General features: G+C 54.7%; 1 protein-coding gene and 1 pseudogene across 1 annotated transcript; one reads left to right on the forward strand and one right to left on the reverse strand.

Moving 5' to 3' along the window:
• Positions 1 to 984: 984 nt before the first annotated feature.
• On the reverse strand, positions 985 to 10,056 carry LOC129496864 (probable ribosome biogenesis protein RLP24; annotated as a pseudogene).
• A 6,153-nt stretch (positions 10,057 to 16,209) lies between these two features.
• FNDC10 (fibronectin type III domain containing 10) lies at positions 16,210 to 18,331 on the forward strand. The gene has a single exon (XM_055306843.1). The coding sequence runs from the start codon at positions 16,280 to 16,282 to the stop codon at positions 16,997 to 16,999; it is 720 nt and encodes a 239-aa protein (XP_055162818.1). The 5' UTR covers positions 16,210 to 16,279; the 3' UTR covers positions 17,000 to 18,331.
• The last annotated feature ends 1,531 nt before the right edge of the window (positions 18,332 to 19,862 follow it).

Here is a 19,862-nt window from a genome sequence, read left to right on the forward strand (position 1 = left end):
CCTCTGACAGTACTGGACTGCAGCCCTGATGCCTGGAGACCTGGGGACTGGCCTGCAGCCTTGCTGAGCTTCAGCGCGAGCCCTGGGCCATCCAGCCCTATGGCGCCTGGGAGATGCCAAGACGCACAGTTAGCACGTCCTACAGGACCGCGGCGGGCAGGGCCGACCCGTCCGCTCCCGCGCTGCCCGCCGTCTACATGCCCATTTCCGTGCCAACACCAACGCGGCCAGCGCCGCTCCGGGGCGCCTGCCCCCTGCCTTGCAGGGATCCTCTGGCTCTGGCGGCCTCGCGCCTGCTGCAGCAGCGAGTGTGGGGCGCGCAGGGGCCGCAGCGCCCGAGCACCACCTGCCGCCGAGACTGGAGCCGGAGGGCTGGTGGCCCGGGCGCTGCGGACGTCAGGGCCTGGCACTGCGCCCCGACCAAGACTCGCCAGGGGCAGCGTAGGAGGGCCGGGCCGGACTGGGCAAGGCGGGCGCGCACCCCCAGCGTGACCCCGCCCCGCCAGGCCGGGGCCGCCCCGCCTCCTGCCACCCCATCCCCCCCTGTCTCGGGAAGCGCCCGGGGCCCCGGTCGCGGCCAGACCCTAGTGCCCCCGTCGACCCCTCCACTTGCCCGGAAGTTTGCGTCCCGCCCGCTCGGCCCGGGGGTTCGGGGCTCGAGAAGCGCTGAGTCTATCTGCTAGTGGCCTGCTGAGCAGCCTCGGCGTGTGTAGCAGCCTGCCTGCGACCCCTCCGCTGCCGGCGCCCGCCAACCAGGCCGTTCTGCCGCGCAGAGACCACCGGCTGAGGCAACCGAGGACCCCGAGCTCGGGGCTCCTGCGGCCGCCGCGCGGCCTGCCGGGAGTTGTAGTTTGCAGCCCGCCAGGGCCAGAGCCGGGGGGCGGGTCCGAACCACGACTCCCAGGAGGCCCCGCGGAGGCGGTGACGCACGCGGCCTCAGGGGGCGGGGCGTGACGGAGGAAGTCCCGGCCCCTGCCCGGACAGCTACGGGAAAGGTCCGGGCTCGCCTCCGCGGCACACGCGAACGGAGAGCGTGTTCACGTAGGACAGCGTGTGACAGGCGTCGTCAAAAGCCGGCGGCTGCCTCGGTGGACCCCTCAGCACGCCAAGGGTCCGGGGAGGCGCGGAGCTGAGCAGCCTGGACAGGAAGGAACTGGGCTTCTCGTCGGGTTGGGCGCCGGGGCCCTAGTGCCCCGGAGGCCACCGAGAACCGGGCTTGTACGGGCCGGGCAAAGAAAGTGGGCCAAGCCGCCGGGAGCCGAGGTCAGCGCCGCCCGTACGCTGAACTTGCGGTCACGCCCCCTCGCAGGGAGGGGGCGGGGCCCTCCCCGGAAGTGCGTCACGGTCGCGCCGGCATTACGTGGCGCGGCTTGGAGAGACCGGGCGAGGAGACGCGACCCGTTGCCGTGGAGACGGAGGCAGCGGCCTGCAGAGGCGTCCTCGACCCAGAGTCTCTGAAAATCAGTGACACCAGTGTGCGGCTTTGGTTCCGGCAGAACTGAAGCCTCGCGATGAAGAACAGCAGTCTTGCCTTCGCCCCCAGCGGCACGTCCTTTCGGCCCTTGTACGGTCCGCCGGCCGAAGCCTTCCGGATCTGAACAGAGGCCACTGCCTTGGGGTTCCCGGTGGACACGCTGTGGGCCACCTGAGGCCTGAGCTGAGACCTGAGGCCTGAGCTCTGGGCCCAGTGAGACCTGAGGCCTGAGTTGTGGACCCTCTGAGGCCTGAGGCCTGAGCCCGCAGGCCTGCAGTGCCGCCGCCCCAGTGTGGCCCATTGTCACCTCTGCCTGACTGTCCTCCTCTGTCCGCTTCACACGTACCTGTTGTTCTCATGCCTACATGTTTGCTAAGCCATATTTGGTTTTTCCAGACGCTCTGATGTTTTTGCACAGGCCTACCGATGATCCTGTGCAGAGGCCCCAACCCTCTGCCTTGTCCCAGTCCCCGTCCCCGTCCCCACACCATGGGCAGGCCCCTCTGGCCTTGCTCTGCGGTCACCCTGCCTGGAACCCGTACATCTCCCTTCAGTTTACTCTCCCTTCCACTAGCTTCCTGGAAAGGGTCAGTGTCTAGAGTATGTTCTGTGCTCATCTCTGATAGGCTGCTCGGCAGACAGTAGAATTCTAGTTGGGAAACGCTTTACCTTCAGAATGTCTCACATAGTACTGTTTGCTTTCCTCCTCCAGGGATGCTATTGAAAAGTACAAACCTATTCTGAGTCCTGGTCTATGGTTTCTTCTCTGCGCATTCTCCCTGAAAGCTTTTAGGATCTTCCCTTTCTCCTTGGTGCTCAGAAGTATCACACCGATATGCTTTGATGTGAGCTTCACATTGTTCTGTGTACACATTTCTCTTCATCTTGGAGGCTCTTTTTCTTCCTTCAGTTGGGGAACCTAAAAATTCCCCTCTGGTTTTCCTGTGTTTTTTTCTAAGATTTATTTATTTGAGAGAGAGCACACACACAGGAAGAAGGAGAGAGAAACCCAAGCAGGCGCATGCCCAGCGCAGAGCCCAACATAGGGCTGCACTCGGGCTCCATCTCATGACTCTGAGATCAGAACCCAAACGCTTAATGGGCTGCACCACCCAGGCAACCCTTGTTTGCTCCTGATGGGATCCCTGTTTGTCAGATTCTCATTGCACTTCTTGGACTAATCCTGTAACTTTATTCTCTAACCCAGTGTTTTTCTGGTAGATATCCTTAAATTTACTGTCCATCTCTTCTCTTGGTTAGTTAACCTGTGATTTTGTGACTTTTAACAATAAACATACACTTGGTTTACATCCCTGTTTCTAGCACAGAGCGCCTAAAATGTTTGAACTTCCTAAGTAAAAACAGTCCTAAAGCTCTGTCTTGATACTCATAAAACGCCTCTTTCAGTCACATCTGCATTTATATTGATAAGGTGGTTTTTGGGAATACTTTGTTAACCTTAAAAATAAAACAGTTGTTTTACCCACAAAAAGTGGGCTTATTTGGTAATAACAGAGAATTAACATGGATACCTGGGTGGCTCAGTGGTTGAGCTTCTGCTTTTGGCTCAGGGCGTGATCCCTGAGTCCCGGGATTGAGCCCACCTTGGGCTCCTTGCATGGAGCCTGCTTCTCCTCTCTCTGCCTATGTCTCTGCCTGTCTCTCTATGTCTCTCAAAAATAAATAAAATCTTAAAAAGAAAAAAACAGAATTACATTTCAGGACACATAAGCTATGGCAAAACTACAGATAAGTCCAGAGAATGAAGGCAGAATTGTTATTTTATGGAGCAAGGGGAGGTTGGGAGGGTTGTTTTGAATGAAAGCCCATTGGAGAGAAACAGGAGTTGAGGATGATGATGGTTTCTCACTGGCTGAGCTGCAGAGGCAGTGGATTTCTTTTTTTTTTTTTAACTTTTACTTATTTATGAGAGTCACACACAGAGAGAGAGAGAGAGAGGCAGAGACATAGGCAGAGGGAGAAGCAGGCTCCATGTACCGGGAGCCCGACGTGGGATTCGATCCCGGGTCTCGAGGATCACGCCCTGGGCCAAAGGCAGGCGCCAAACCGCTGCGCCACCCAGGGATCCCAAGGCAGTGGATTTCTTGTAGGAGATGCAATGCACATCTTTTCCTATTGGGGCCTGTAATTGACAGTTCTTTCCTGTTGATTCTCTTGAGGAGGCCTTTCTTCCTGTAATTGAGATTGAATGCTACAGCTCCTTTCAGCTTCCCCTTCTAGCATTAGCAGACCACTTTAGTGAGGTTTTCGTTTATTAGTTTTCATGCTCCTAGGGATGAGCAATGGGGAGACCAGCCACGGGATGAGAGGCTTGGAATTCAGTCTCACCCCCTGACCTCCAGGGATGGGAGAACTGCTGGGGATTGAGCCCATTATCCAATGGCCAACCACTAACCAATCACACTCCTGTTATGAAGTCTCCCAGCAAATCCCCAAGGACGGGGTCTAGAGAGCTTCCAGTGGATAAACATGTGGAGGTGCTCCTGGACAAGGCATGGAAGCTCTGTACCCTTCCCCCATCCCTGACCCTGTGCAACAATTCAATCTGACTGTTCTTGAGTTATCTCCTTTTTTTTTTTAAAGATTTTATTTATTTATTCATGAGAGACAGAGACACAGGCAGAGGGAGAAGCAGGCTCCATACAGGGAGCCCGACATGGGACTCGATCCTGGGTCTCCAGGATCAGGCCCTGGGCTGAAGGCAGCGCTAAACCGCTGAACCACCCGGGCTGCCCGAGTTATCTCCTTCTATCTTAAGATAGTAATCTAGTAAATAAAATATCTCCATGAGTCCTGTGAGCCACTTTAGCAAATTAATTGAACCCAAGGAGGGAGTTGTTGGAACTTTTAATTTTTAGCCAGTTGGTTAGAGACACGGGTGGGGGTCCAAAAACTTGGGACTTTTTGATAGGTATCTAAAATGTGTGGGGGTGATGTCAGTCTGATCCATTAGTCTGTGAGATCTGATGCTATCTCTAGGTAGTGTTAGAATTGAGTTAAATAGGATCTTGTTTGTGAGGAAGCATGGTAGGGTCAGAGAGGCATTATAGAAAATGTGATGACAACGTGTTCCAGAACTGTAGAGAGCGTAACCCACCTTGCTGCTGTGCTCCAAGCTGTAGTCTGAATCGAACTAAGTTACACAGAAGGTGAACCTCTGAGATAGAAAATTAAATACATTTAGAAGTTAAGAATATGGGATTGAGGTGGTCAGCCTTGGCAGCAATGGCCCTCAAATCCACCGCAATGGATGCAGTTATTCCAGTCCCAATAAGTATCCAAATTGGAGTGCATTGGCTCAAGAATGGATTGACCGAAGAGAAGCTTCAGGAGAGCAAATCACTGTGGTAGAACAACCACTAGGAGTGTTGCCAAATTGACAAGATATATCCACAAAGGGCTTTGATTCAAACAATCATGGGAATTTTTAAGGAAATTCAAAGTTTAACAATGTGGCAACCAGAAAGAAGAAAGTAGGAGGGGGGCAACTCCCATGCCCCCCTCCCACTGCCCAGTTCAGTCAGGGGTACGGTCAACACCAGGCCCAAAAGACACAGCTCCTTCTCCTGGAGGCAGCAGCATTCCAGACAGTGGGGAATTTGCCCCTGACAACAGGCATGTGTTTACCTGGAGCAATCACAGCTTTTATGGACCACCCAGTCAATTTTCCATTGGGCCAGTGTATTGACTTTCAGTATGGGACTGCTTCTGCTCCCCTACAAGGTGAACTTTACCTTCCTTCTTGGTGGTCAGAACCTCCCCAGAATCAAAGATGAAGGCCACCTTGATCAAGGTCCAGCAGTGTTTCCCTCTGGCCTCTCTGTGAATCAGGAGCCCTCTCAGACGGGGACAGTAAAATGTGGGACTCTTTCAGCTTGGATTCAAGAAGGTTTTGGAAAAAAAATTGGGGGGATCCCTGGGTGGTTTGGCGCCTGACTTTGGCCCAGGGTGTGATCCTGGAGTCCAGGGATCGAGTCCCGCATCGGGCTCCCTGCATGGAGCCTGCTTCTCCCTCTTCCTGTGTCTCTGCCTCTCTCTCTGTGTCTCTCATGAATAAATAAATAAAATCTTAAAAAAAAGAAAAAAAATTGGAACATGAGTGGCGCCTGGATTGCTCAGTCGGTGAAGCATCTGCCTTTGGCTCAGATCATAATCTTGGGGTCCTGCAATGGAGCCCTGGGTCAAGCTCCCTGGGCAGCAGAGAGGCTGCAGCTCCCTCTCCCCTGCCCCCCCCCACTCATTTTCTCTCTCTCTCTCTCTCTCTTAAGATTTTATTTATTTATTCATGAGAGACACATAGAGAGGAGAGAGGGCAGAGACACAGGCAGAGGGAGAAGCAGGCTCCATGCAGGGACCCTGATGCAGGACTCTATCCTGGGTCTCCAGGATCAGGCCCTGGGCTGAAGGAGGCACTAAACCACTGAGGCACCCAGGCTGCCCCGCCCCTCTCTCTCTCTTTTTATTAATTGTATTTATTCATGAGAGACTCAGAGAGAGAGAAAGGCAGAGACACAGGCAGAGAGAGAAGCAGGCTCCATGAAGCAAGCCCAATGTGGGACTCGATCCCAGGATCATGCCCCAAGCCGAAGGCAGACACTTTAACCACTGAGCCATCCAGGCGTCCCCTCATTTTCTCTCGAGTGCAAGCTCTCTCACTCTTTCTCTCTCAGATGCAATATATATTAAAAAAGAAAAAATGGATGATAAAAAGTTGGAGCAAGAAAGAATGGAACAGGGATCCCTGGGTGGCGCAGCGGTTTGGCGCCTGCCTTTGGCCCAGGGCGCGATCCTGGGGACCTGGGATCGAATCTCACGTCGGGCTCCCGGTGCATGGAGCCTGCTTCTCCCTCTGCCTGTGTCTCTGCCTCTCTCTCTCTCTGTGTGTGACTATCATAAATAAATAAAAATTAAAAAAAAGAAAGAAAGAATGGAACAATAATGGTCACAACTGGGGATCCCTGGGTGGCTCAGAGGTTTGGCGCCTGCCTTTGTCTCTGCCTCTCTCTCTATCTGTGTCTCTCATGAATAAATAAATCTTTAAAAAAAAAATAATGGTCACAATTTTCCAGAAAAAGAAAAGAAGGCCACAGAAGAGGCTGATGGAGGCAATGGCCCTTGTTTACCTCAGAGAAGTAAATTTATGGTGCTTCATCCCCAGGAAGACCAAGCCACTGGGGATGTTGACTCTGCAGTTGGAAACTGCACAGGGGAAGTCTCTGTGCAGTTCCCAAGAAGAACAAAGGGGACCTGAAGTCACCAAAGAATAGGGATTTAGATGACATCACTGGACAAAAATGCTGCTGACTAGGGGTCTGGACGGCTAGGTCAGCTGAATGTCTCACCCTTGATTTCCGTTCAGGTCATGAACTCAGGGTCGTGAGATTGAGCTCTGTGTCAGGTTGCCCACTCAGCGGGGAGTCTGCTTGGGATTCTCTCTCCCTCTGCCCCTTCTGCTTATGAACTTTCTCTCTGTGTCTCTGTCTCTCTGTCTCTCAAATAAAGAGATCTTTTAAAAAATGATTTGACTGAAATTCTACTGGATTCCACAGACAAAAAAATTTGTCACATAGGCAAGGTGTACCCTGCAAGCAACAGAAGCCCCTGTGAAGAGAACACAGCCCTGTGCTTCCCTCACTAGGAAGACAGTTGAAAACAGGAAGGGCCAGATCATGTCTCCAGATCTTTGCACCATTCCAGAAGGGTGACTTTCCAGGTAGGGGGCACACTTCTACATCTTTTCCTAAAAGGAAAAAGAGACATAGGGGTTGATCTCTGACATCAAAGCTACATGTAGTAGAAGTAAAAGTTACTCCCTCAGAATTACAGTCTCAAGCAGTAGGAGCAAAGATGGGGAAAAGCAAAGAAATCTTGGACTTTCCCGAGAGAGGCAGAGAAGGCACTCAAGAAATGGATGAGCCAATTGGTCCAGAGGCAGTAGGAGCTGATATGGGTATAAATTTGATCGGCGTGGACATCCCAATAGGACCAGATGTAACGTGAAGACCAGCCACCCTTACTTGTCATGAGCACTGGAGAAGGATGTAGATGAGCATGCCATGACACTTAAAACATTCTGTGCGGGGCATCTGGGTGGCTCAGTTGATTAAGCGACCGACTCTTGATTTCAGCTCTCATCATGATCCTCAGGGTCTTGAGATCAAGTCCCATGTCAAGCTCTGCTCTCAGTGGGGAGTCAGCTTATCTCCCTCTGCCCCTTGCTCTGCTTACTCTCTTTCAAATCTTTAAAAAATAAAATAAAATAAGGGATGCTTGGGTGGCTCAGTGGTTGAGTGTCTGCCTTTGGCTCAGGGTGTGATCCCGGGGTCCAGGGATCAAGTGCCACGTTGGGCTCCTTGCAGGGAGCCTGCTTTTCCCTCCCCTCTGCCTGTGTCTCTGCCTCTCTCTATTTGTGTCTCCCATGAATAAATAAAATATTTATAAATAAATAAATAAACAGATAAATAAACAAATAAATAAATAAAATCTTTTTAAAATAAATAAAATAAATAGAACACTCCATGGATTCTAAGGGCTTGTCTCCATACAGAAGTACATTGTGGCTGTGTACATGAAACCATAATCTTTTTTTTTTTTTTTTTTAGTTTTTGGTTTTTATTTAAGTGATCTCTACACTCAGTGTGGGGCTCGAACTCACAACCTTCCACTCAGGTCATGATCCCAGGGTCCAGGATGGAGCCGCACATCAGGCTCCCTGATCAGCCAGGAGGCTGCTTCTCCCTCTCCCTCTGCCTGTCACTCAGCCTACTTGTGCTCTCTCTCTCTCTCTCAGCCAAATAAATAACTAAAACCTTTTTTGTTTTTACTGCAAAGAAAATTCATTTTACATATTGCTAGCTATGAATTTTTGTCATTAGTTCTTATATAAATACCACCTCCTGCCACCATCCAAATGGCAGGACCATTTTATGTCCGCATTTCACTCTGTATTTATAAAAAGAATTTGCATGACTTACATAAATGTAACTATCAGTGAAGGTTTAACAATGAAGATGCAATCTAACATCCACAATATCTGATGTTCTGCAGACAGCAACGTACAAGAGATGTACTTTTTTTTTAAAGATTTATTTTTATTTATTTATGATAGACATAGAGAGAGAGAGAGACAGAGGCAGAGACACAGGCAGATAAAGAAGCAGGCTCCATGCCGGGAGCCCAACGCAGGACCCGATCCTAGGACTCCAGGATCGCGCCCTGGGCCAAAGGCAGGCACGAAACCGCTGAACCACCCAGGGATCCCCAAGAGATGTACTTTTAATTATCTTTCATTTGAGTGACCTCATTTAAAATATAAATTGATAAAAAATATATATGAAAAAAATATATAAGTTGATAATTTATAAGTTCTTAGTCTCCTAAGGAGATTTTCAAACACACGTATAGAAATAGAGAGTGAGGGATCCCTGGGTGGCGCAGTGGTTTGGTGCCTGCCTTTGGCCCAGGGCGCGATCCTGGAGACCCGGGATCGAGTCCTGCGTCGGGCTCCCGGTGCATGGAGCCTGCTTCTCCCTCTGCCTGTGTCTCTGCCTCTCTCTCTGTGTGTGTGTGACTATCATAAATAAATAAAAATCAAAAAAAAATTAAAAAAAATAGAGAGTGAAAGTTTTATTTTTTTATTTTTTAAAGATTTATTTATTTATGATAGACATAGAGACAGAGAGAGGCAGAGACACAGGAGGAGGGAGAAGCAGGCCCATGCCGGGAGCCTGATGTGGGACTTGATCCCGGGACTCCAAGATCGCACCCTGGGCCGAAGGCAGATGCTAAACCGCTGAGCCACCCAGGGATCCCCCAAGAGTGAAAATTTTATTTTATTTTATTTTATTTTTTATTTTTTTTAAATGAGATATTCATTTCTCTTCCTTTTTTTTAAATTTATTTATGATAGTCACAGAGAGAGAGAGACAGAGACAGAGACACAGGCAGAGGGAGAAGCAGGCTCCATGCATCGATGTGGGACTGGATCCCGGGTCTCCAGGATCGCGCCCTGGGCCAAAGGCAGGCGCCAAACCGCTGCGCCACCCAGGGATCCCAAGAGTGAAAATTTTAAAAAAATATCTTCCATATCCACAACCTCTTGTAATTTCTGCACCATTTTTTCTTCCAGCTGCTTTCCTTTGCCTGCAAGATGGGCCTGGATAAGATGAATGTTTTGCTGGACTTCTTTGATGTCCTGAACTTTCAGTAATTCTTTATCTTTCTTTAATCTATTCATTATAAATTTAGTTTGGCGCTTCTGTTTGATTTCTTCAACTCTCTTCATTGCATCAGTAGTTGTATTCCATAACTCTCACTGGTATTTGACAGGTTCGTTTCTACGTTTTTCAAATTCAAATGAATTATCCACTGTAAGCTTTTTACCAGCTGCTTTACAGAATGCTTTAGTCCACCTGACTTTGTGAGGATTACGCTTTTTTTTAAAGTTTTTTATGACACTTGGATTTACAGAATCTGAATACCTTGCAATCATTGTGGACAAACACAATGCCGTGGCTGGGGTAAATAGGACCCTAACAGAAATAACACTTCTCAATACACATGTTGAAAGTGTGTGGGTTCCCACTGACCAAATGCCTCTGTGTGTGTGTGTGTGTGTGTGTGTTTCTCATGAATAAATTAATATTTGTAAAAAAATAAAAAAGATTTTCTTTATTCATGAGAGACACACACAGAAAGAGAGAGGCAGAGACACAGGCAGAGGGAGAAGCAGGCTCCATGCAGGGAGCCTAATGTGGGACTTGATCCCGGGACCCCAGGATCACGCCCTGGGCCCAAGGCAGGCGCTAAATCGCTGAGCCATCCAGTGATCCCCAGAGAATCCTTTTTTTAACATCAACTTGAAAGTTTTTATAAACGTTACCCCAAATCCAGAAGTGATAAATAATGGGTGTTACATTTTACTACGTAAAAATGAAGCATTTTTGCCTGGCAGAACCCTTACGAGAAAATACAAAAGACCACAATCCCCGAGTGATTTACAACCAACAGTACAAGTAAAAGTCAAGGGCAAGACTAATTGGTAAGATGAAAAGAAAATGGGCCAAGTACACCAAAAGGACAGAAAAAAAAGTTTGTTTTTGTTTTTTTTTTTTTAAGTGAAAGTTCAAGCAGTTCCTTTAAAGGCAAGAACTCGGGATCCCTGGGTGGCGCAGCGGTTTGGCGCCTGCCTTTGACCCAGGGCGGGATCCTGGAGACCCGGGATCGAATCCCACGTCGGGCTCCCGGTGCATGGAGCCTGCTTCTCCCTCTGCCTGTGTCTCTGCGCCTCTCTCTCTCTGTATGACTACCGTAAATTAAAATAAATAAATAAATAAAGGCAAGAACTCACCCCCCACGCCCAGGACAATTCCTGAAGGGGAGAATTACGTGGTTGTTGCTGGGACCTTTGCAGTGCCCCGCGTGACCAGCAGGTGGTGATGCCCCGGGTCGGCAGCGCCCCCTCCCGGAGGCGGCGTGAAGCGCGCGCCCAGGTTCCTCGAGGCCTGGTTGCATCGGCTCCAGGGCCTAGGCGCGCTGGTTCGCAGAGCGTCTGTTCCCGGGTAGCGTGTGCAGCAGGTGTATAGTGCTGAAAACGGAAAGCAAAGCTTGCCAGCCACGGGTTGCTGCTGCAGCCTCGCACTGCATCCACAGGCATCTCCTCAGGGAGGAAAGGCAAAAGGAGAGAGCACTGAGTATGCTACGCCTGTAAACAGCGCGAGGACTCGCTAATTGCCTCTGCGGGGAAGCACACCTGCCGACCACCGTGGCTGCCTGCGCCTTAGGGAACAGTTCCCCAAGCGTATTTTTTATTTTTTTAAATTATATATATATAATTATTTATATAATATATTTATATAATATATATATAATTATTTATTTATTTATGATAGACATAGGGAGACAGAGAGGCAGAGACACAGGAGGAGGGAGAAGCAGGCTCCACGCAGGGAGCCCAACGTGGGACTCGATCCTTGGTCTCCAGGATCACACCCCGGGCTGCAGGCAGCGCTAAACCGCTGCGCTGCCGGGGCTGCCCGCCAAACGTATTTTTATAACCACGTATTTGTGAGCTAGGTTTTGTCCCTGAAAAAAAAAAATCGAATGATGAAATAAACCAACTATTGAGCAAGAAGAGGCCCACTTTCCACAACAACGTGTATTTAATCACTTGAAAGACCTCAGTGGAATGATGGAAAATTGTGTAGAATGTAGAAAGTGTCATTTTATGTGCATGGCTGAGCTGAGGGAAATGAGTGCAGGGAACCAGGAACCAAAGTGCCCCACCTCCCCACAGAGAGGAAGGGGAGCCCGCAGAGGCGGGGGGGGGCACTGCCTGCAGAGAGGGGTGGTCAGGAGGGGGGACACTGCCCACAGAAGTGGAGGGGGGTGGGGGGCACTGCCCTCAGTGGGCCGGGAAGGGGGGGACGCTGAAAACCAGCAGGTGCGCTCAGCGTACTGCAGGCATCCTGCCTTCTCTCTGGTCTCCCTGGCCAGCAGGGCCCCGTGTCCTTCAATGACTCAGGGACAAGTGAGCAGGTCCTGCATGACTAGCCACTGGGTGGCAGGGGCACGCTCACACAGGGCTGGGAGGAGTGGCTCCGACTTAGACGTTTCCTTGTGTCCTCGTGTCCTCATGTCCTCGGGGGACCAGCGCTGAGGACGATGCCTTCAGGAAAAACATTGCATGGGGGGGGGGGATCCCTGGGTGGCTAAACTGTTCGGCGCCTGCTTTTGGCCCAGGGCGTGGTCCTGGAGTCCCGGATCCAGTCCGGGATCGAGTCCCACGTCAGGCTCCCAGCACGGAGCCTGCTTCTCCCTCTGCCTGTGTCTCTGCCTCTCTCTCTCTATGTCTATCATTAATAAATAAATAAAATCTTAGAAAAAAAAGACTTATTTATTTGAGAAAGTGAGAGAGGGAGGGAGAATGAGCGAGCCTGGGGAGGGGCAGAGGGAGAGGAAGAAAGAGTCCCAGGCAGACTCCTTGCTGAGCCGTGAGGCCGAGGTGGGGCTCGATTCCACCACCTGAACCAAAACCAAGAGTCAGATGCTTAACCAACTGCGCCACTGAGGTGCCCCTGGGACACCCCTTTTTTTGGGGGGGACACCCCTTTTAAGGTCAGTGTGGTACCTCCAAACAGGACAAGAAGACTGGTATTTATTTTTCTGGCACCTTCTATTTATACTCATGATATGAAGTATCTTACAAAAAACCTCTGTAATGAAATGTAAATGTGCTTTTAAAAAGGTTTTATTTGAGAAAGAGTAAGAGTGAGAGAGAGAGTGTGTGCGCACACGAGCTGGGGAGGTTGGGGGGAGGGACAAGGAGCCCCCCCCCTGCACTGAGCTCAGCCAGGGTGTGGGAGGTGGGGCTGGGGGAAGATGCTCAGTTCTGCAGGGAGGGCCCGTCAGGCAGAGACAGTGACCTGGGGTTCCAAGAAAGAAAAGGGGTCATGGTGGACGAGTGGGAGGTGACGTTGGTGAGGGTGGTGGTCCTGCATCCAGTGGGACTCTGAGTCTCAACATTGGAAAACCAGTGTTTCAATGTTTATACAAAAGGAGATTTCCTGGCTCCAGTGACTGAAGTTCGGGAGATCCTTGCTTTAGGCAAGGCTGGATCCAGACATTTGGAGCAAACACCCTGGCGGGGTTTCTTTAATCTCCCTGGGGTTGGTTTCATTCTCGAACCAGCTCTTCCCACACAACACCTTTAGACAACAGCTGGCAGTCCACCCCAGCTAGTGGATTCCAGTGGAGCAATCCCCCTTCCCTGCGAGCTTCAGCAAAGGCCTCGAGGCCTAAGGGGACCAAATGGTCTGACTGGCCAAGGCCTGCGTCCCTGGGCAAGGGTGGGTGAGTCCCACCCAGACCTCCACAGATGAGGACGAAGAATGGAGGTTCCCAGAGAGAAATGGGGGGTCACTACTACTCGAAGTCAGAATGGTTGTGGGGCAGGTGGGCACCACCCTGGCCACGATGCTGTGGGAGTTCCCTGGGGCTCAGCTTCAGCTGCCCAGTTGGGCCTTGTCTCTTCCCTCTCATGTCAGCCTGGTGGCACCCAGCACCCAGCCACCACACCTGCAGAGTCCAGGCTCCTTCCTCTGGTTGCTAGTAGGACAGCCTAGAAAGGTGGCTCTGGTCAGAGGTGGGGTGACACATCTTCCAGCCCACCTCCCCCTCGCCTCTGGGGTCCTGAGAGAGGCCAATGGAAGGGAAAGCTTCTGGCGTGTGTGTGCGAACTTGGGGAACACGCCACATGTCTTCTGCACACAGGAGGCGGTCCATGCTGTTTGGTGTGCCTTGGGCCCTCATCTTTGCAGTTGTGCCCACACACCCTTCTGGGGGTACGAAGGCCACCAGAGCCACGTTCAGCTTCCTGGGGAAGGCAGGTGCTGACCTTAAGCCTCCTCCTCCCCTCCCCTTAACAGAGCAGAGATTACAACAGGCTCAGATGACCCTCCAAACCCCACCAGCACCTGTATTTCTGGGCAGGGGCTGCTCTTGCTGGAGGCTCTCAGGACTTGGGTCCAGGATCAGAGATGGACTGTCCCTGTGGCGCCAGAGTAAAGGGCCCCAATCCTCCCACACTCCCTTGAGGCTGTGGCTAGTGGCAGTGCAGGTTCCAGGCCCTCACAGAGCCACACCCTGAGACTCGGGTAGGACTAGAGAAGATGTCCCTACTGGCCATTGGCAGGGGTAGCTGTGCAGGTAAAGGGTGGGGGAGTCCCTCAGTCTCTGAGCACAGTTCCTTTGCTTCATCAGCCCAAAACCCTCACATGGGAAGAAAGGCTTTCTCCCATCTGCCCTCCCTAATCCTGCTACAGCTTAACAGAAAGTGCACAGGGGCACCTGGGCACTGTGCTTCCCCCACCGTGCTCTTTGCCCCCAGTAGGCAAGATGCCCTGGACCGAACAAATGCCCACAGGGAGGGTGGGGAACAGCAGAGCCCACAGCCCCATGGTTAGCCCTTCTACCATCCAGGAGTTGCCCTGACCGGGAAAAGCTCCGTACTGGAGAGCCCCCAGCCTCAGGACAGGCTCAGGGTATGGGCACCAGATTCCCCAAGAGGGCATCAGGCTGGCTTTAAGTGGATCTCTCTACCTGCCAACTTTCAAAACCCTTAACAGCCCTCCTGTTTCCCGCCTGGCTCTTCCCCCTCCATTGGGCTTCTACCCTCCCTTCAGGCCCAGAGATGCCAGAGTAGTGATCTGGGCCACTGGACAGTATGGGGCCTCCTCTCTCCCCCCACACTGTCACCTGAGACAGAGTGGCTGCAGTTCCTTCCACTGCAAACCGAGGCCCAGGGAGCTGGGATAGGGACTTGGGGGTTGCTAGATCATCATCACTTTCTGCTTCCCTACGGAAGCTCCTGAGTTCCCCCATCAAGCTGGGACAGGAGTCCAAGCCCAGGGATCTCTGGACCTGATGGGAGGGTAGAAGCCAGGGGCAGGGCCAGGGAGTGACCCTCCCCAAATCTTTACCCCCAACCCTTCCCCCACTAGGTATAGAGCCCTGGAGAGATCCAGTTCAGGGTCCCAAGTAGCTGATGGGGCCTGGTGTTGAGGTCAGGGTCCCCGAGGCTGGTAATGAGGCATGCTGGGCCTGGCCTGGGTACAGGATCCTGACCCTCAGCCTCCAGCTTTGCTAGAATCTTTGAAATCTGGTGCTGACCCAGAATTTTTGGGGATGACCAGGAATTAGTAAGGTTGGGGGTGGGGATGTGGAGAGGAGGCCTCCATGAGCACTGCAGCTCACACAGGACCCCCGCCACCCCCCCCCATCCCAGGTGAAAACCGTACCTGGGAACTGCTACAAGGGAACCCAAGGTCCACCGCACAGAGGCCAGGGAGCACTCCTCATCTCCCTGCCAGGACACGGAGGGGCCCCTCAGCCAGAGACGGGCCCCCTGCCCCTGAGGCATTTCTGCTTCAAGTGCAGACAGGTTAGGCAGACCCCTGGCCCTGGAGGGGCTCTAGGAGGGATGGTCCTGAGGGGCTGAGGCCTCCGGCAGCTCCTGGAGACCACAGTAGGAGGCGGGGACGTTCCTCCTTCCCGGGTGGTGCACCGGCTGAACCTGTGGGACACAGAGCACCGAGAGGGCTCGCCCCGGGCCGCGTCTGTGGGTGGAAGAGACGCGCGGAGGGCTGGTTAGAGCTCAGCCTGGTCTCCCGCAAGAAGCGCGGAGTTTTCAGCAAACGAAGCCTCCTCTCTCCCGCGCCCCTGCCGCCTTCTCCCTTTCCCGGCAGGGCCAACCGACCCTTCCTCTGGGTCCCCACCGCGCCTCTGCAAGGGGCGGCCTTCGGCACACCGACCCGAGTCCTGCGCGCTCCCCTTGGTCGCTAGGGGCTGCCCTCGGGGGCCACGACCGGGATCCCCAGTCCCCCGAAAGCCTCAGCAGAGGCCTGGCGGGGGCGCGGAGGGACAGGAACCCGTTCACTCGGGGACAGAAGACGGGACAGGCCAGTGTGGGTCGCAGGGGCCCCCAGCACCCCACACCCCCACACTCCAGGGGTCTTGCCCCGGTCGCCCCCTCCCCTTCGCGATCCGCCCTCCGTGGGCCGCGGGCCCGCGAGGGTTAAGGGGGGCGGGGCGTGGGGCGGCCCCGCCCCCGCCGCCACGCCGGGTCCGAGCGCGCACGGGGCGCGGGGGCGGGTCGGAGCGGGCGGCGGCGGCGGAGGGCGCGGCGCGCCGGGGAGCGCGGGGAGCGGCGGCGGCGCGGCCCGCGTGACCCTCCGCCGCGCCCGTGAGCCCGCGAGCCCGCGCCCCGCCGCGCCGCCCAGCCGCAGGATGCGCGCCCCGCCGCTGCTGCTGCTGCTGCTGGCCGCCTGCGCGCCGCCGCCCCGCGCCGCCGCCGCCGCCGCCCCGACGCCTCCGGGTTGGGAGCCGGCGGCCGACGCGCCCTGGTGCCCCTACAAGGTGCTGCCCGAGGGCCCCGAGGCGGGCGGCGGACGCCTGTGCTTCCGCAGCCCCGCGCGCGGCTTCCGCTGCCAGGCGCCCGGCTGCGCGGCGCACGCCTCGGCCGGCCGCTCCCTGCGCGCCAGCGTCCTGCGCAACCGTAGCGTGCTGCTGCAGTGGCGCCTGGCGCCGGCCGAGGCGCACCGCGTGCGCGCCTTCGCGCTCAACTGCTCGTGGCGCGGCGCCTACACGCGCTTCCCGTGCGAGCGCGTGCTGCTCGGCGCCTCCTGCCGCGACTACCTGCTGCCCGACGTGCACGACGGCGTGCGCTACCGCCTGTGCCTGCAGCCGCTGCCGCTGCCGCTGCGCGCCGAGCCCGCCGCCGCCGCCGCCGCCGCCGCCGCCCCCGCCCCCCCGGAGCCCGCCGCGCCCGCCGAGTGCGTGGAGTTCGCAGCCGAGCCGGCCGGCATGCGGGAGATCGTAGTGGCCATGACGGCGGTGGGCGGCTCCATCTGCGTCATGCTGGTGGTCATCTGCCTGCTCGTGGCCTACATCACCGAGAACCTCATGCACCCAGCTTTCGGGCGCCCGGGCCTGCGCAGGCAGCCCTGAAGCACCGGGCGGTCGCCCCGCCGGGGCTCTGCCGGCCCGAGACTGGCGCCCGCTCCCCACTCCTCGCTCCTGCTCCCTCCTTAGGATCTCCACGCAGGGCCTGCTGGAGACTGGTAGGGCCCCCGGCCCCACGCCTGGGCCTCGGAGTCATTGCACGACCTTTGGAGCCCGGCAGCTGCCTCCCAGACTCCAGCTCGGGACTCACCCTTGGGCCTGCGCAGGGGTGCCAGCCTCGTCTAGGGCTCTCCCTGCTTTCCAGAGGCCTTTATAGGGGCCACCGGGACATAACAGCCCCTTCTAGCAAGAGCCATTGGAACCCCAGGTCATCACCCTGCACCTCCAGCCTGTGCCAAGTTGGAAAAAACAGGCTGTCATCATTGCTTGGTCACTGTGTGCTTTGCCAACTGGAGGAGGCCCCTTGGAGCCTGTCCTCTCCCCACCTCACCCCAGTGGGCTTAGATTAGCGTCGTGCCTTAGTGTCTTGGGCCCACTGTGGGAGCCAACCACCCGTCCTGTGCTGACCAAGGGGTTCTGTGGCCCTGGTCCTGGCCAGAGCCCCTTGAGAAACCTCCTTTCAAGCTTTGCAGGAGCCCCAAGTGTGGGTAAGGAGTGTGCGGTGGTGTTCCCCTACCTGGGTGACAGGCTGGGAACCATGATGTAGCGCAGCAGGTGAACCCAGCCTGCATTTGTCATGTCCAGGGCTGAATATCCTCTGACCTTCCGGGAAGCTGGCAGCTCTTCAGGGCTGCGTCTCATTTTCTTTTGTGGGTGCTGCTTCTGATGAGGGCTTTTGGTGAGTGGGGGCAAGTGGCTGGGAAGACGGCTTGTCTCAGAGGACAGTGTTGCATCTGGAGAGCAGAATTGATGCCGGCCTTTCCCGGCACAACTTGCCACTGTGGTGTTTATCCCAGGCCTCAACCACAGCATGATGGACAGCACCACTCCACCTCTTACTCGTTTTGGCAGCCAAGAGCCCAGGATATGGCTGGTGATGCTGCTACCCACTGGACTGTCCCTTTCTGGGAAGACCCGAGCACCCTGGCCAAGGTTGCTCACTGAGCTGGGCACCTGGCATCACCAAGAGGGGTAAGGCACACCTCGGCTCTCCGCAAGTCCCTGACTGACCATCCTGGACCTTGTACTTCTGGAGTCACTGTGGCTAACCCCTCTCCACCCTCACCCCAGCAGCCTCCAGTGACCCCAGGTCCTGGCTGGTGTCCCCACAGTGCCCGCTCCCTACCTCTCTGTCTTTGCTCGGCCTGCCCCTGGCATGGCGCTGGTCAGGCGTGAGCCTGGCGTCAATGTCTAAATGTCCATCATTTTAGACCAAAACCACTGTCTTGTGTGCTTACTGGGGAGAGGGAAGGGAGAAGGGGGGGGGGGAGTGGGTCCCTTTCCCAGTTCCAAAGCACCCTGTTTCAAGCAGGGGACGGGTGCTTCTGTTTGCCCTCAAACCTTGGAAAAGCATCTTTTCCTGGGTCTGCTGTGTTGGAGTGGGGGGCGTTCGGACAGCATTTGCTGCAGTTAGAAATAGCCCAGTCTCACTGGTGACCCAGTTTTGTGACATGCAGCAATTAGGCAGCTCCAGGAGGGTCCCCTCGCTGGCCTGGGCCTTCCTGGGGAGTAGGATGGTGGGTGGAGGGGCTTGGGGGATGTGCACTAGATCACCACCCACCTTCCCAAAAGCCCTCCTCCTCCTTGGCTGTCCTTGACTGTCCTTGAGATCCTGGAGCTGGCTGTGACCCTGAGGATCAAACACAGCTGGGGGCGGGCCAGGATCTGGGGAGTGACTCATCCCTTCAGAGAGGGCGGGGTAAAGCTACATGTCTAGACAGCCCTTGGCAGGAATGGGAGGGGTTCTGCTTCTAGCAGTCTTCATTCTGGTGGGGGCGGGGTGGTGGTGGTGGTGGTGCAGGGGGCTTTGCTGGCTGCAACCCCTCTTGACCTGTTGTTCAATTGGACATCTTACACAGGGTAGAAGTGGGAGTCCTTGGCAGCCCTGGTGTGAGGAGCCCTGTCGTCCATCCTCAGCTCCTGAGTGCGGTTGGGTTCCAGGACTGGAGCCATTGTGAGGTTCTGTGAGGCCTGCTCTCATCCCTTTCTTGACCTCCCCTGGCCCTCCACCTAGTTTGGGGCTTCTTTGTGGGGTTGTGCTCATACCCGCTAGACCCAGAAGTCTGTCCCATTAGCTGCTCCACAAGGCTGGTTTGCAGCCTTCTGCTCCATAGAGTTTCATTCCAGGGGCTTCTGGAAGCACTTGAGCCCAGCTTTAGGTTTGCCAAGGCAGAGCTGAGCAGCCGTGCCCCAGCACCGTCCAGTAGGGCATCCTGGGTTTGGGAGACACCCCAGAGCTGGTCTCAGGCCTGAGCACTTCTTTTGAGTTCCCTGTCATCCTCACAAACTGTGCGTTCCTCATGTGCCCATCATTCTCCCAGGGGTGACAGGAACACCAGGATCCCAGCCCAGCCAGTCCACCCAAAAGACGGACCCATACCTCCTCCATCCCTACCAGCTTCTAGAGGAGCCTCCCTCCCCTGCCCCCTTCTCTCCCTACTTCTCTCCTTGTCATTGTCTCTGCTCTCCTTGTAGCCACTCCGGCTCTAACTGGCCAGTGGATAGACCTGTCACTGTCCTGTAACATCTTCACGGCTGCCCTGGACTCCGCAGGTGGGGTCCAGATACCTCATTTGTGGGTCAAGACTTTTCCTTTCTCACTGGTGCCCGAAAACACTTCAGGTTATTAATTTTTTGATGTGGAATAGAAGCAACTGCTCTGGTCCTGCTACACTGAAGGTTTTCCTGGCCTGTCAGCCAGGCTCTGCCTTTGAAGAGCCATGTAGCCTTTGGAAGCCTCTATTGCAAA

Source organism: Nyctereutes procyonoides, unplaced genomic scaffold, assembly GCF_905146905.1.
Source record: "Nyctereutes procyonoides isolate TBG_1078 unplaced genomic scaffold, NYPRO_anot_genome, whole genome shotgun sequence".
Taxonomy (NCBI): Eukaryota; Metazoa; Chordata; class Mammalia; order Carnivora; family Canidae; genus Nyctereutes; species Nyctereutes procyonoides.

Bases quoted from the DNA above. Each gene is read 5' to 3' on its own strand.
- FNDC10 (XM_055306843.1), top strand. From the start codon at position 16,280: ATGCGCGCCCCGCCGCTGCTGCTGCTGCTGCTGGCCGCCTGCGCGCCG.